This window comes from Bacillus rossius (genome assembly GCF_032445375.1).
Source record: "Bacillus rossius redtenbacheri isolate Brsri chromosome 4 unlocalized genomic scaffold, Brsri_v3 Brsri_v3_scf4_1, whole genome shotgun sequence".
Taxonomy (NCBI): domain Eukaryota; kingdom Metazoa; phylum Arthropoda; class Insecta; order Phasmatodea; family Bacillidae; genus Bacillus; species Bacillus rossius.
In genome coordinates, this window is record NW_026962010.1 from 26,493,143 (window position 1) to 26,510,621 (window position 17,479).

The window sequence follows — 17,479 nt, forward strand, 5'->3', positions numbered from 1 at the left end:
TACGATAAAAAGTTTCCTTTATGTATGTTTATGTTTACAATCACTGCCATACAATACATGAAGTTTGTTAAAATACAATTTTATGCAATATACTGAAGGTACACAATGTTCATAGTTACGTGTCAGTTGGCACCCTTAGTCAACTCTTCTCTTCCTTGCCATTCCAGTGGGTATTCAGATGCACATACATAGTCCTACGATATTTAAGTTTCCAACCATTGAGCGAGGGCGTAACTAAAAGTGTTTTCTATTGCTTACAAATGTTTTTTTTTTTTTTTTTTTCATTCATACGTAGGAATCCCAAAATTAAACATTTTCAGGTGGCAAAGGAGTAGACGTTCTCACTTTTAATGTTGTCGTCATGAAACGTGAGACAATTTTACAAAGAATGTGGCAGTGTACCTTTAAAGACAAACAAAATTTAACCAGGGAACAAGACGAAGTTGAAAAATTGTTGGCTTGTTTCAGAAAATTTATGTATCAAGTATACTATCTTTGGTTTTAACATTAAAGTTGTTTACATAGCTTGGTGAGTCCATTGGTACAAAGCTCGAACATTGTTAAGTGCTAAATTGAGATTTCCTGCTTATAACGTTTTCCTGCTTATAATGTTTTTTTCTTGTGCTCCCTTGAAAAAAATTATAACAGGGTTCTACTGTATATAGTTTGGACGTTTAGTATTTGTTTATACTGTGATATGTGATGTCAGCAACAATTAACATTAGTGTGTGTCCAGATGTAGCAATCCAAAATATGTAATGACCAAAAAGAGTCCTGGATAAATGTTTTAAATTCTTTAAACTAATGTTTTTAATAGACGCGATATATAATTGCTATGCTAGGCTTATTTGATAAGTTTCCATTCACGTGTGACATTTCAAGAGTAGTATTGCATAAGGCTGTACGAACGTTCGAAATTTCGAACTCGAACCGAACTTTAAAATAGTTTGGTTCAAGTTCGTGTCAACAAATTTGGGTTCGAGTTCGTTTTTTGTGACAACACTTGTTAGTTTCCACATTTTAATAATACTAGAACCACGATTTTACGTGTGCTCACGGCAAGGAGGGGGGGGGGGGTCGTCATATTCCTGGAAATTGACTTACAATACATCTTGGTAAGTGAAAAACTGTTTTATTATTCTAATTAAAATGAACAATGAATGTATGCTAACAGTGCTTTCAGTGTAAACCTAACCTCAAAAGACTTGGAGGGAAATCTCAATCTTAATATGATGCACTTTCCATCATTGCCCTGCCTATTTGGTCAGGACCACGGTCATATAGATAGGTCTGGCAACTTACCTTCATTCTAAATAGGCTTAGTGAAGCTTGCAATGGCCTGCGAACTAACGGCACTACTAGTAATTGAACCCATCATTAACATTGTGTTATTTGGGAGTTTCATGTAAAAGTGGATATATTTTTTAAAACTCTGTTTCGTTTTAAACATTGGGTAAAGTTTTGAGTTTTTTATTTATTTGGAAGATTTTTAGGGTTTAATGCATAGCAATAACTTGTAACTTTGCTGCAATTGTCAGTTAAAGTTTTCATTTACTAAAGAAACTATATATCACTTTTTTTTTTTGATTATTGAGAAGTCTCTGGTGTAGTGTAATGGATAAAATCATGAGCTGGCAACTTGTGAGCTCGGGTTCGAAACCTGCTAGATCCCTTTCTGGTTAGATTTTAATTTTTTATTTCTCGCAAAATTAAACTCTTATTTACATACGTTAAATATATTTAAACAGTTAAAAATGTATCATTTGATTGGAAGATGGACAAATGTTATGTTTTGTCTGATAATAAATAAAAATCAGAGTAGTTACGTAATTACTTGCTAGAATTTTTGTTAATGTTTATTTTATTCAAAATCTCATCTAATTATGTAATTTAACAGTTTAAACAAATTTAAATTATGCAAGTATTAATGTACATTGCATTTTTTACTTCTTTTGTTATTTTCAGATTACCAGCATGGACAATAGTGAAGTAGATAGACACAGACATCGCACAAGAATTTGGGAATCTGGTGCTTCTAAAAGACGTAAGGCAAAAGAAGCAACAATGAAATCAGCAGAAGAGGTGGCAAAGATAAGAAAATTGGACCAGTTCTTCACTGATCAATCAAGACATGTGTCGGAAAGGAGTGATGATTTTCCAGAACGTGGTCAACCTGACAATGCTTCAGTGGAAATGGTTGTAGATCTCGGCGAAGAAAAGACAGAAGTAGTAACTGGTCCAACTGAAGAACACATAGAAAAGGAGGCTGATAGTGGCACATCTTATGTAGAATCTGAGGGCCCACCAGGGGGCAATGACATTAGACTTTAGCCATCCATTATTTCGGAACAGATGCGGGATTACTGGATGAAAAGGGGTGTGTCAACAATCCAGCACTGTGATGAAAGTTTGTTCATTGCACACTTGGTTCAGCAACCTAGAAAGGACCGCAATATTCCAAGAATATGCACACTTGGGCTTTTTCGTCGTCAAAATCATAATGGAGAAGTCATAACGAGGAATTGGTTATGCTTCGCTCCTTCGTGCAGATTGATGTGCTTAACTACACTTACAGCACCTGAGTCTCCTCAGCTTTCGTCTAATGGATTCTGTGATTGGAAACATTCACAAGAACGTATACAAAGTCATGAGCGGTCAACAGAACATGTGAAGGCTACTATTTCTTTCAATTTGAGGTTAAAAGCAATTGGGCGAATTGATACGGAGCTGACCCAACAGGTCGAATGTCTAGAGCATTATTGGAGATCAGTGTTGAAACGAGTAGTAAATGTTATTCAGTTTATTGCCGAGCGTGGCTTAGCATTTATATAGGAGATAACGAGTTGGTGGGATCACCTAGAAATGGAAACTTTCTGGGTATTCTTGAACTCATCGCCCAGTACGACGACTTTCTTGCACAGCATATAGAAACTCAAGCATATCGCGGCAAGGGTCACACAAACTACCTGTCATCTACAATAATGGAAGAACTTATCAGTGTAATGGGTGAACAAGTCCTCCGAGAAATTATTTCCAGAGTTAAGAAATCAAAATATTACTCCATCTCTTTGGACTCCACACCCGATGCAGCCCACATTGACCAACTAACCCTTGTATTGAGGTATATGGAGAAAGATGGCCCCGTGGAACACTTTGTAAAATTCATGGCAAACAAAGGCCATGGTGCTCAAGACATGTTCAATGGCTTAGTGCAATTTTTGAAGAGACATGACCTAGACCTGGGAAACTGCCGCAGTCAAAGTTATGACAATGCCTCTGCAATGAGTGTAAAGTACAATGGTTTACAAGCCAAAGTGAGAGAAAAGAACAATCTTGCATCCTGGATTCCTTGTATGGCACATTCTCTAAATCTGGTTGCTAAAAATGCTGTAGAAAGCTGCTTGAGTGCTATAAAATTTTTCTACTTCCTTGAAAAGCTGTTCGTCTTCTTCACAGTTTCAACGCATCGGCATCAGCTTCTGACTGAGGCTTTGAAAAATAATGACTCAGCATTGGCGCTCAAACATGTCACAACAATACGTTGGTCCTGCAGAGCTGACGCAACTAAGGCACTTAAGCTTGACTATCAGCAGATTAAGAATGTACTTAAACAGATTGTGGATGACTTAGAAGCTTCATAATTTATTTATATAACGAATTAAAGTACAAAACCTCAATAGGATGTGTTCCAAGGAAAACGTAAACAGGCCAAGTAAATTGTAAGTATATAAGTTTTTAAAGTACTACATTTACATCAATATTTTTCCTCGAATCCCGAATCTTTTCCCTCGAATTTAGAATCTTTCGAATACTAGAGTTTCGATGAGATTCGAGGATTCGACCGACCCATCCCTAGTAAATATTTAGAAGTAACATTTCGCCACAGTTTCGCTCAACGCCTATCTTTGCTTTCGCCTTCGTTTGTCATAAACACCAAATTTATGAACGTTTAAATACATTTTGATGTAATATTGTAACGGTTCGTTATATGAAATAAAAATATGTTGCACCAATTTTAGTTTTTGTTTTTATTTTTTCATTGTAGAATGCTGCACTGCCAAATCCAAACCCTTTTCAATATGTTTCTCACTCGTTCCACTCGTACATCCACCGGTCGAAAACTGCTCGCAACTTGCGCGATGAAAATTAACTAAAAATAACGTCCTTCAGTAACATTTTACTGTAAGTACACAAAGTCAGTGCGGCCTCAAACGTGGCCGCACCCAGCGAAAATGAACTTCGCCACGAGCCGAACGCCGACGTCGGTAGCCGCAATATCTAATTGAAAATATCCAAAAAGTTTCAAAACCAATGATTATTATTAAACGGCATGGCTCTAGCTACAGACGTTAAATTTTCTCTTCAACAATTTCTACATACTTTGCGAGAAGCCACCGAACGCGACCTACTTGTGCAGCGTTCGACGGACGACTGGTGAACTCCTACCACTGTCTCCTCCATGAAGGGAGGAGAAATCACATGACCTCACCGACCAATCACACACACGCTTCATTCACACTTACAGATATAAGCCAATAGGAAAACAGAACACGCATTGAAAACAGTTTTCTCTCCATAGAGCCAGGGACTTTACATTTTCCTTCTCTCTCCCACACCATGAGACAGCAGTTATCACACAGTTCCCACGCAGTGGGGAATCACAGCTTTTGTCTCTCTTTTACTGGGGAATCACTGTTTTTTTCTCACTCGCACTTACAGGCCTCTTATGCCTCTCCCTTTCTATACCTCACCCCAGACACAGTCCCGTGTTCTAGAATCATTATGTAACATCTGCAATCTAATAAAACCGTAATATATAATTATAATACAATATTCAAATTTAAATAAATAACAGAAACAACTCATTACACATAATATTCGGTAAATTTAAATAGCAAAACAACGTGAAAAGGATGACAGAAGAAACATGATTATTAAATAATTATAAATTTAGAATAAAATATACTGGCAACCTAACCCATGCTTAGTAACAATATTATTAGTAGAAAGGGCATGTATGCTGCAATGCTACATAACCCCCCCCCCCCCTACTTTTTGATTAAATTTACAAAATTAAATCAAAAAGTTACAAAAGAGACCAAATTGTTTCGATAGATTTTACATTTGCACAACATTATCAATGTTTCATATTTATCTCAAAGAAAGAAGTCAAAATTATTATCCTTTACACATATTTAACAGTTGGCAACCTTGCATCATCTCATTTAGTATCAACAATAATCTGTAAAGTTTCATAACAGCTTGTGTATGTGTGTACAATATAAGTGTTGACATTGTTTACAAGGGAATTCTAAAACCTTGGCTGACATACTATTTTTTTTTTCAGCAAAACATAATACATAAGAAACACTTCAATAGAGGGGTGGGAGTGGCGAAGGGAAAAGGGACTCTCTGCCCTGAAAAATAAAATAGGCCTCTTGCCTGATACAAATTACATTTTAAACCCTTGCTTCCCAGCGGCCTTGAAAACACAATAGCAAAACATTGCTGATAATAGTACACCATTAGCCACTTTGCAATTAAATTCTGTAACTTATCCACTCTGATCTATAATGCACAACACAAGTTTTCTCAACATTTGTAAAACCCTTATCATTTCAATTATTTGGCAAAACATTCTTGAAACCAATTTATAAGCAAATTGAATGTTAACTATATTTATTTCTGTGCTTTAAGATCCTGCTAATGCTACTTGAAAACAAACTGAAGTGTCAAATTCTCTGATACCTTGATACATTACATGTTTTATTCTTTCCAACATTTACCTGGTTCTGAATGCCATAAACAACAATATCAACGACGGTCGGCAAAGGAGAAGGGATTCGCCCTTGCAAAGAAAAAACATCGGTCACGCTGCCGGAAAACATATTTAAAGTTAACCTCCTTGCCGCCCAGACAACCTCACAAAAAGAAAAGAAAACCATTAGTGTTACAGCAAAATATTCTCCAGTGCTCAACATTGACATAGAAATATTTCAACATTCAAATGTATCATTCTGTCTTTACAAGACAACAACTCCAGCCTATAATCTTAGAGCATACACCTTTACTACCAGACACAAAGACTCTAATGATTTTAATAAAGGTTATGTGTAAAGCTTTTAAACATTTCTCAATACTATACCTTGCCAACCATATTTATTATATTTAACTTTAAAGTGTAGTTTAAGCTTTACCAGTTTCACAAAAAAAATCTAACCAAACTTAAATCCATATGTATGTTGTACATTTTCATTAGGTGACATAACTCATGTTTCTTCTTTATATTTACCCTTACTATTCTAATACTTATAACAAAATATGATCATCCAATATTTATAATATTTATTTTTCTTTTCTTTTATATAGTACAAACAATTTAATCATTCCTAGCTCCTGAGCTAGACGAAAGGTAAGGGGCGCCTAATTACAACCCTTTTAGCTGCTAGTCATCTCGGCTAACCTATTACCAAATTCTATAAAAAAATACACAAAGTTATACACAGCATTTGTCATTACATATAAAACTTTAAGCTTTACATACCTCACTCAACTTTCCATGGTCTAAGCAATGAAATATGCAAATTCGTATGATTTACTTTGTACACATTATGTCCTACAATGGCCTCAACTTTATATGGTCCATGATATAGTTTGAAAAACATGAATCAGATTATCAATCAGCGAAGATAACTTATGTGAAGCAATCAAAACTTTATCACCCTCTTTAAAACTAATTTGCTTAACATTTTTATCAAACTTGCCTTTTCTTACACTAGCCTTATACATTAGTTTTTTCCTAGCATTTTCTAACTTGTCTTTTAACTGCATTTTATCACTTTCAGGAAAATTAATTATTTTTTGCAACCTTGTGGTTGGCAAAACCTGTAACATCAATTCAACAGGTGTGCACCCTGTACTCTCATGCCAGCAATTATTTATCAGTTTTTCCACTTGACTTACGACATTTGCCCAATGGCTATGGTTTTCGTTACAATACACTCTAAACAATCATCCCAATTCCCTCATTACCCTCTCTGCAGGATTAGCAGCTGGATGGTATACCGCAGTGTACCCTAACTCAATACCTAAAATACTAGATAATGTTCTCCACTGCTCACTCCGAAATTGGGGTCCATCATCAGAAATTATTTTTTGTGGAAGGCCTACCTCTTTTACATACATGTCCATTACCTTCTCAGTAACCACTTGAGAGGTAGCCCTTTTGATAGCATACAACTTTACATACAGTAAGTCCTCGGTTTACGTCGGGGTTACGTTCCTGAAAACCGCGACGTAAATAGAAATGACGCAAAATGAGCCATGTTTCACGCCACCGGCCGACCACGGCCCAAGGTCGGCCGGAAGCGCTGGCATACAGACGTGACAACGGGCAATTTTATCAGCAAATTACAACCGACAGCGTGGGAAACAAGTCCAACTAGTACTTCTCAGCTTTATAGAATGGTTATTTAACCAGCTGCTTTATTACCTTTATTGATTGAAATATAAAAACAGATATATAGTCGTTTGGAAGACATCTTATGAAGAAAAAATCATAAATTGCAGTGAGCTGATACTGTAGGCCTACTACAAACGCATTTAATCACGATAAAGTTAACAACGGCACGTTTAAAACTCGGGCCAACTCAATGATATCATAGCGACTGAAGTGTAGAGCTGTCCTGTAGCAAACCGTATGTATTCGTTACTGAGTAACGGGTGCGGCATCTAGTAACGAGTAACGAAACGTTACACACGAATGCATTTCGTTACTCGCATTTTTCGTATGTTTTACGCATGCGCGCGCTTATTCGTTACAAAGAACGATGTTTTTTTATTAAGAAAAGTATAATTTGGAAATTCGTCGTCCAAGTTTTTTACTGTTTATTAAAGGTATTGTGTGTGTAGACAAAGTTTGAGATTGGAACAGAAACAACGTAAGAAAGTATTTTTTACAAATTATAAATATGTATGTTTTTGTTTTTTATTATCGCGTATTTTCACGTTTTTTGTTCTTATTTTAAAAGAGATATTATAATAAAGCTGCTCTAATGAGATTTTATTGTTTCTTGGTTAACAAAAGCTGTTAATTATCAAATAATTTTAATTGTTTATATTCAATTTATTATTATTTACGCGACGTCATACTGTACGCGTACGAAATACGACTCGATTCGTTGCTGTTACATAACATAGCATGTTATGCGGTATCAGAAGTAACGAGTAACGATACGAAAGTAACGAGTACTAATTGTTATAGTAACGAATACATACGGGTACACTTTTTTTAGTTACTTTTACACCTCTACTGAAGTGCCAAGGAGTTGGACGAAAAGGGGTAGGAGAAAATGCTGTGTCGTTGCGGGAAGTAGATAACACTTCTACGTGCGAGATACGTGGGTGGCCGAGCGGGCGGGCTGGTAGTATTGCATCACCGCGCGGAGAGCAGCGGAGAGCAGGAAGCGTCCCTCATGATGTATGATAAGATAAAGCGGTGAACGTTTAGCTTACGCTACATAGCATAAATTAACTACCGAAGGAAACAAAGAATTATAAACGAATTATATACGGGTTTTTGGTTAAAATAAAGATTTACGGTCATTGTAAACGACGTTAATGTGAATTGGCGACAACTTAAATTGAAACATGAGTACTCAAACATTAGCGACGTTAATCCGAAACGACGTAAATCGGTACGACGTAAATAGAGGACTTACTGTACTTAGAAAAAACATCTAACACAACCAAAATACAATACTTAACACCACCTCTTCCTTTAGGTTAAGGTCCAAACAAATCAACACACACCACTTCTAATGGCTTGCTTGCCAAAACATTACCCATCAAACCTTGACATTTTTGATTCATTACCTTAGTTTGTGCACACAATAAACATGATTTAATACACTTAGACACTGTCCTATACATATCCCTAAAAAATACAAAAACCTTGAATATATTTAACAGTTTTTGTTACACCAAAATGACCACATTCATTATGCATCAGAGCACATATTTCATTTCTTAAATTATTCGGAACACAGAGTACGTACTCACTTAGGAATACTATTACTTACATTTTGAAACAAATGACCATCTTTGATTACAAATTTTTCCTTGATTACATTTCTACAACCTGGAGATTCTAATTCTTGTACTACCTTACTTAACCGGGAATTCTTGTTTACCTCTTCAGTCAATTTCTCAGAAAATTCCCCTATACCATCCTCTATTTCTTTTATCTGTTTACTTAAACTGTGAATTTGAAATTATTTTACTCGTGCTGATTGTGAATCTGTTACTACTCTGAATGATGCATCTGCAACTACTTGTTCTTTGCCTGGTATATGTTGAATGTTCAAATTATACTCCTGCAAGGCTAGGATCCATCTGGTAATCCGCCCATGTAAAAGTTTACAAGAGCTCATGTGGCATAAGGCCTTATGATCAGTAAGCACTGTGGTTTCCCTTCCATAAATATATGTGCGAAATTTTGAAACAGCAAATACTATACTAAGGAGTTCCTTTTCTGTGGTAGTGTAATTTATTTCAGCTGCATTTAAAGCCCTGCTGGCAAAACTAATTGGAATCTGTTCCCCATCCTGATTTATCTGAAAAAGCATGGCACCTACTGCTTCATTAGATGCATCACATGAAATGTAAAATTTTACATCTAATTTACGATGATATAACAAAATCTCCCTTTCCAATTCCTGTTTAAGACTTTCTAATGCCTGATCCTGAGCTTCACCCCACTCCCAGCACTGACCTTTCTGGAGCAGTTTTCTTAACGGCCCACAAATATGACTGAAACCTGGAATGTATTTACGAAAAAAATTGAAAAAAACCTATGAGTCTCTCTAATTGTTTGCGGTTTTCTGGTGGAGGGTAGTTCCTTACTGATTCCAGCTTATCAGGGTCAATATAAATTCCTTGGGCATTTAAAACATTTCCTAAAAAGGTAATTTCATCCTTCAAGAACTCAGATTTCTGCAAGTTAGCTGTCATGCCCCCTTACTGTAGTTTTTCAAGGACTAACTGTATTACATGGCTGTGTTCTTCAAAAGTTTTTGTAGCAATTAGGATATCGTCCACATAAATCGTTACTAATTCCACTACTTCCGGCCCTAAAACTTCTTCCAATCCTCGAATAAAATGACTCACAGAAACATTTAAACCAAACGGCAGTCTTTTGAAACAATATGTTTTCCCGTGATACAAAAATGCTGTACAAGCTCTAGAATCTTCAACTAATGGGATCTGCCAATATGATGCAACAAAATCAATTTTTGAAAAATATTTACAACCCTCAAACTTTTGCAACAATTCTTCCATAGGTGCTGGTGATTCCCTATCTGCCTATCTGGTATAATTATTTGGTTTAATTTCCGAGCATCTAAACATAACCTAACCCCTCCATTTTTCTTTTTTACAATAACCATGGGATTTGAATATTCAGAGCTACGCCTTTCTATAATATCCATACTAATCATGTTTTGAATCTCGTTTTCTACTGCAGGTCTCAAATTGTAAGCTACTGGGTAATGCCTCTGCACAAAAGGTTTATGTTCTCTCAATTTTAGTTCACATCCGTATTTATTATTCAAACCTGGGAAATTAGCAAATGCCTTATGATGTTTCTGCAAAATTTGTCTTAATTTGGCCTGTTGCTGCTTCGTACCCCATTGAAGCAAAATTTGTTCAACATCAGTTTCTGTAATATATGCTTTTTCCAAAAAATTACATTCCAATTCTAGTTCATTTGAACACATTTCTCCCTTTAACATTTGTAACTGAAATGATTGTGTTTTCCCATCTGCTTCAAAAGCAATTTTAGTCCCCATCAAATATATACATTGTTGCAAATAATCAATAACAGTTTCATTTCCTTGTAGCCAATCAGCTCCGAAAATTATTTTAACACTTAACCCTTTCACAACAAGGAATACAATCCACGTGCTAATATCACCTAATTTTACTTTTAAAAGGACCCTGTCTACTATAGTGACATTAGATACTGGTAACACTGCTAAAGATTTAGTGATTTTATTTTCTAATGAGTTAAAAAATTCCTCAGACATCGCAGTTACTTCACTGTCAGTGTCAATCAACATTTTTACTGGTGTTTTGATATCACTAATTTCCCCCAAAACATAAGGACACGTACCCATTTTTCCTTGAACAATTTGGTTACCAGATTCTTCAACATCATGTAACAAGTAATCCCTATCATGTGAGGTAATTTTATTATTACAATTTTGCAAAACCTGGCATTGTGATACTGCCCCTTTTGCATTTACTTGTGGGGGGTCTGAGGCTCGATCCTCCCACCCTATTGGTTTAAATTTCTATGGTCTCGCCTCTCCTGTTGCTGTGGTTGTCTCTTGTCTCTGCCCCTCTGGCGCTCTCCCTTCTTGCTGCTGCTCTCGTCTCCACCTGGGTACCCTGTCCTGACCCTGTGCATTACCTTGCTGTCCCTGTCGTGGAGCCTGCTGCTGGTTGCCTGGCTGGTGGATCCTCTCCCTGGGTGGTCCCTGTGGCCTGCCTTGGTACTCTGGGTCCCTGCCACGGAGCCCCTCTTCTCGCTCATCTCGTCGATCAAGAGTCTCGAGCAGCATCACTACCTCCTCAACACTTTGTGCTCTTAGTCCTAGAATGCAGTTTTGTACATGTTGGTTGAAATGATGTACAACATGAGAAATAAACCGTTCATCTGTTATAGGATTACTGAGGTATTTAGCCTGACTGTACAGTCGATGAACATAATTGGCCATGGACCCATCTCTTCCCCTGTGTTTGCCTGAAAACAAATATTGTAAGAAATCATCCTGTACATAAATTCCCCAATATTTATCAAGGAATGCTTGTTTGGCCTCTGCAAAGTTTTTCCATTCACTTTCCTTATGCATTCCCCACTGTAATGCATCACCTGCCAATTTTGTTACAAAAAGTTCTACCTGTTGTTCATCAGATCCTTTAAGATAATGAAATACCTTATCACATTTAGTATTGGTGTAGCTCCCCTATTATCCCCATAGAACTTAGGAACAGCCTTCTCAAATGTGTTAATTTCATCAGCGGTGAGGACTGAGCTATGAATGGTGCCCTTAGTACCATATCGAATTCTAGACAATTTTTCTTCGACTTTCTTCAAACATTCCTGGCCTACTTCACCTCGAAATTTTTCGAATTTGTTTCCTATATTTACATTTTCAGTAAGTACCCTTTCTACATTGAGTTCCACATTCCCCTGTACTTCCTGGATTTGTCTCTCCTGAATCTGTATGTTCCTAATATTTTCATTTACTTTAATATGAAGGCCCTCAATTTCATTGTGGTTTCTAGCAACTCCTGCTTCAACCTGTCCCAAATTTCCCTGTAGACCTAAAAGTTTGTTTTTATTTTCTTGAACATCTTGCCTAGCTATAGTTACGTTTTCTTTCAAAATGCCTACATTACTACTACATTGATCAAGACCGGCCTGCATATTTTCAATTCCTGACTCACATACTTCAACCCTTTGTAAGCAATCTTGAATTTTTTCATTTACTTCAGTTTGTACTTTGTAGAGTTTATCCTCTGTATTTACTAACTTCTGCTGTACCTGTTTAAGGATTTCCTCCTTAACCTGTGAAATTTCCTGCCTAATTTCCCTTTGACCATGTTCAATTTTTTGTGTGAGGTTAAGCTGTATCTGTGACATTTCCTGTTTTAATTCCTGTTGTCCCTGTTTCATTTCCTGTTTTCCCAGTTTCATTTCCTGTTTAAGATCCTGTTTCATTTCCTGTGTTATGTCCCGCATCATTTCTCTCATCATATTCAATAACTGATCATTTGTAATTGACCCCCCCATAACCTCAACTGGGCTATCTACAGTTGGATGTGTCCCCTGTTGACTACTTTCGGCATGATGTTCCATGTTTCCAGTTATTTCCTGGTAACATGAAAAATCCTGTTCAATTAAACTTATTTCCAAATTTGGATTGGACTGTTCGGAATTTTCTACATTTTCCTGAAAACCCATAAACTTTGATTCGCTATTGCTGTTACTATCGTTATCCATGTTGAAATACACAAATTACAAATTTTTACACAAATACAAGTTAAATGCTCAAAACCCATATAAATAACAGAGTTTTATTAAATTTTCCCACTTGCTATTGTCGGCGATTCATCCCGCGTTGTTCCTTGAAGTGACGATCTCGAAGTCCCGCGATGCAACAATCTCGAAATTCTAAGTAGTCCCGCGATGCGGCGATCTCGAAATTCTAAGTAGTTCTGCGATGTGACGATCTCAAAGTTCTGCGTACTGGATATCCCTGGGTCTCGCAGCTTCGGTCTTCCGTGGTTTTTACTATGCGTAGGCAAAGCACTAGTTGAAACAGTCAGGTGGTAAACAGTACAGCCGATGATTGATAGATGTAAACAAAACTTGAAGTTCTTGACGGAATTTTTTTTTTCTTCACTGCCGAAATGTCCGTCTCAATCTCAGGGTTGAGTCCAAATTCAAGCCTCGCGGCCGGGCGCCATTTGTAACGGTTCGTTATATGAAATAAAAAGATAGTGCACCAATTTTAGTTTTTGTTTTTATTTTTTCACAGTAGAATGCTGCACTGCCAAATCCAAACCCTTTTCAATATGTTTCTCATTCGTTTCACTCGTACATCCTCCAGTCGAAAACTGCTCGCAGCTTGCGCGATGAAAATTAACTAAAAATAACGTCCTTCAGTAACATTTTACTGTAAGTACACAAAGTCAGTGCGGCCTCAAACGTGGCCGCACCCAGCAAAAATGAACTTCGCCACGAGCCGAACGCCGACGTCGGTAGCCGCAATATCTAATTGAAAATATCCAAAAAGTTTCAAAACCAATGATTATTAAACGGCATGGCTCTAGCTACAGACGTTAAATTTTCTCTTCAACAATTTCTACATACTTTGCGAGAAGCCACCGAACGCGACCTACTTGTGCAGCGTTCGACGGACGACTGGTGAAATCCTGCCACTGTCTCCTCCACGAAGGGAGGAGAAATCACACGACCTCACCGACCAATCACACACACGCTTCATTCACACTTACAGATATAAGCCAATAGGAAAACAGAACACGCATTGAAAACAGTTTTCTCTCCATAGAGCCAGGGACTTTACATTTTCCTTCTCTCTCCCACACCGTGAGACAGCAGTTATCACACTGTTCCCACGCAGTGGGGAATCACAGCTTTTGTCTCTCTTTTACTGGGGAATCACCGTTTCTTTCTCACTCGCACTTACAGGCCTCTTATGCCTCTCTCTTTCTATACCTCACCCCAGACACAGTCCCGTGTTCTAGAATCATTATGTAACATCTGCAATCTAATAAAAACGTAATATATAATTATAATACAATATTCAAATTTAAATAAATAACAGAAACAACTCATTACACATAATATTCGGTAAATTTAAATAGCAAAACAACATTAAAAGGATGACAGAAGAAACATGATTATTAAATAATTATAAATTTAGAATAAAATATACCGGCAACCTAACCCATTCTTAGTAACAATATTATTAGTAGAAAGGGCATGTATGCTGCAATGCTACAATATACATCAGTGTCGCCAACGTCTTTCCGCAATATTTCTTATTCGTTAAAACAAACATCGTCGAACATGCATGAAGACGCCATATTTACAAGAATTTGATACGTTCACATCACCAAACGTTTTACTCATGGCCGTATGATACACTTTAGCAAGTGGCACAAAAAAAATGTTTACAATGGCAAATGAAGCTGAGAAATTGCCGTAGCCACAAACACACGTAGTAACGTAAACTAAATAAAGTTTACATGATTTGCTTTACTTTTATTGTTCCGTCTAAACTTGTCTCACAATTTGCTATAAAATGGAGCGCTAATGCAACGTTAATTGCGGGAAATGCTTTGCATAAAACGGGAAAATAATGCATTAAAACTATAGGGAAAATGATGGTGCCAGTAAAAAATTACATTAATTAAGCAAATTCGTATATCTCGTATACGTAAAAATGATTCTACTGTAATCACAGAAAACTGATATGTTCCGTTACGAAGACACCTAAAGATAGGTTACGCAGTGATTTTATCGGAAAAATTATCAATATACATTTTCGGGAACTATTTCTTTCCCGAATAACTAAGGAAAATGTTCATTCAAGAAATTTCCCGAAAAATCGGGATCCTGCCCAGCTCTAATTAAAACCACTTAATGAATACAGAAGATACATAAGAGTGTTATATAACATGGGTATCAAGATAACCTAGATTTAAGGTAAATTGTATACTCTTTACATTTATTAATAGGTAGAGATTTCAAGTTTGCTCTGTTGATAATTTTAACTACAATGTGAAGCCAAGTTCTGCAGCTAGCTTGTGATAAATATATCTATTTGTTTTCATACATACACATATCCTAAAAAAATGAAATATATTTTGCAAATGTCTGTCCTGTGCCTTTCATGTCCCTGATTATCCCGCACTAGCTTGCAATTGCAATGTCAGGTTAATTTTTAGTACAAAGGTAGAAGGTTATAGCAAAAAAAAAGTTATTTTTGTTTACAGTATGTTTTGAGATATTTAGGTCAAGAGTTTTAGTGAATAACCTTGAAATGGTAATTTATAGCAAGGAGGTCATATAGGATATCCATTAAAAACCATATTTTCTTAGTTTTTCAACTAATTTTTCATTTTTACTCGGCTACAATCAAGAAAAAAAGTTGCAGCCATGTTTGATCATGCTTTTGATCATGCAAGTGTATAATTTTAAAATTTTTATTTTATTATGTCTGTATTATAAACACTTTTGAAAATAAAAATTTCAATTTGTGTTTAAATACTTACCTTCTCATATGTATCCTTCCTTCCAAATTTGATCAAAATTGGTGAGGTCAACAAGATGACTGATCTGCCATGAAATTGCTCTAAAGTGTATGACAGTGAAAGAAAAGGGTTGAATGAACAGTTACCTGGGGATCATGATGGGCATGGTTGGTGTGTAGCTGCTTCATGACACGTGCCAGCATCTCTGCACTGACAGCAGTGTTCAGGCGCACGTCCACGATGGCCAAGCTGGTGTTGTACTGCAGCAGCTCTAGTACTTGGCGCACGCCAACGTCACTCAGGCCGCAGTGTTGCAAGTCCAGAGCTGCAGACACCTCAGTACATGGCATCCACTTCACAGACCACTCTCAACAACTGGCTACTGATGTGGTTGCACTAACTCATGTGCCACAATGACCACATACAGCCCTTGATCCTAGCGACAGGCAGCTATCTGCACTCACGTGTCCTACAGCGACAGGCAGCTGCACTCACGTGTCCCACAGCGACAGGCAGCTGCACTCACTTGTCCCACAGTGATAGGCAGCTGCACTCACCTCTGAGCCACAGGTCATCGGTGGCAGCATCTACCAGGCGGGCCAGCCCTTCGTCCCTTAGCATGTTTCCATTGAGCGTGACTCTGCGGAGGCCCTGGATAGCATCTAGGTCTGCCTCACGGTACCGGAGTGAGTGTCGCCAGCATTCGTTGAGGCGCTGTATCTTCTGGTACTGCAGCATATACACCACATATCATTGCCTATACTCATGAACTTCTGTAATTACCATCATGTTTTACTAATATTTATTAGGTATGTATATAGAAACTGCAACAATATTTCTTTTTCAGGAAAAATATTACACACTATTTTGAAGATATTGGTCCTAGCCTTGTACTGATTTAGTAGCTGATCATTGATTATTTTAGGCAATATTCTTTTTAGTTAATAATTTATTGGTTCTGATAAACAACATGTGACTGGGAAAATTTTGATGGCTTGTAGCTTTGCTGGCCACGCAGTGACTTAAAACAAGAATTGCAAACCAACTATAGAATAAGAAAATTCCAAGTGAGTAAAAACTGAGCTTAAAGTGACACAGAAAAGCAAAACTCACAAACTATTGAAAGTGCTTTACCAGTATTACACAAATCACGGTGGTGACTTTATTAACCAGTTTGCACCTAAAATTTGGTCTATTTCTTTCCTGAAATAAGCAGATTCCATTGATTCTAATTGTACCAAAGGACTCGGAGACAATTAGGTTTTGAAACAAAGTAGATTCCTACCCTAAACTAAAATCTTGAAATTTGTATTTAAAAAAAAAAAAAAAAAAAAAGCCATCAATCTTGATTTACCAATTCTTTCAATAAGGATTTTTGTTTGACTAATCAGTTGATTACTCATTAACCGGCCGATAACGCACCAATCAGCCAATACTGCACTCATTGGCAGCTACCCCACTAAATGACCGACATTCCACTAGACGGCAGATTCCAAATTAAAAAAACAATACTTCCCTAAACTTACAATCTCACAACAAATGGCCACTACCGCTCTAACCGGTCAATAAACCACTAAATGAACGATTTCCCACAAAATATATATTATTTATTTCTATTACTTTTGTAAATATA

General features: G+C 36.9%; 1 protein-coding gene across 4 annotated transcripts in view; it reads right to left on the reverse strand.

The window, feature by feature from the left end:
• Nucleotides 1-17,479, reverse strand: part of LOC134541652 (centrosomal protein of 78 kDa) — a 125,276-nt gene that overhangs the window by 76,530 nt on the left and 31,267 nt on the right. For all 4 annotated transcript variants that reach the window (XM_063385238.1, XM_063385241.1, XM_063385240.1 and 1 more), the window contains exons 7-8: nucleotides 16,404-16,575; nucleotides 15,993-16,171 (exon numbers count right to left, since the gene is read on the reverse strand). In XM_063385238.1, coding sequence (XP_063241308.1) covers nucleotides 15,993-16,171; nucleotides 16,404-16,575 — 351 coding nt within the window. The remainder of the gene's footprint in view (nucleotides 1-15,992; nucleotides 16,172-16,403; nucleotides 16,576-17,479) is intronic.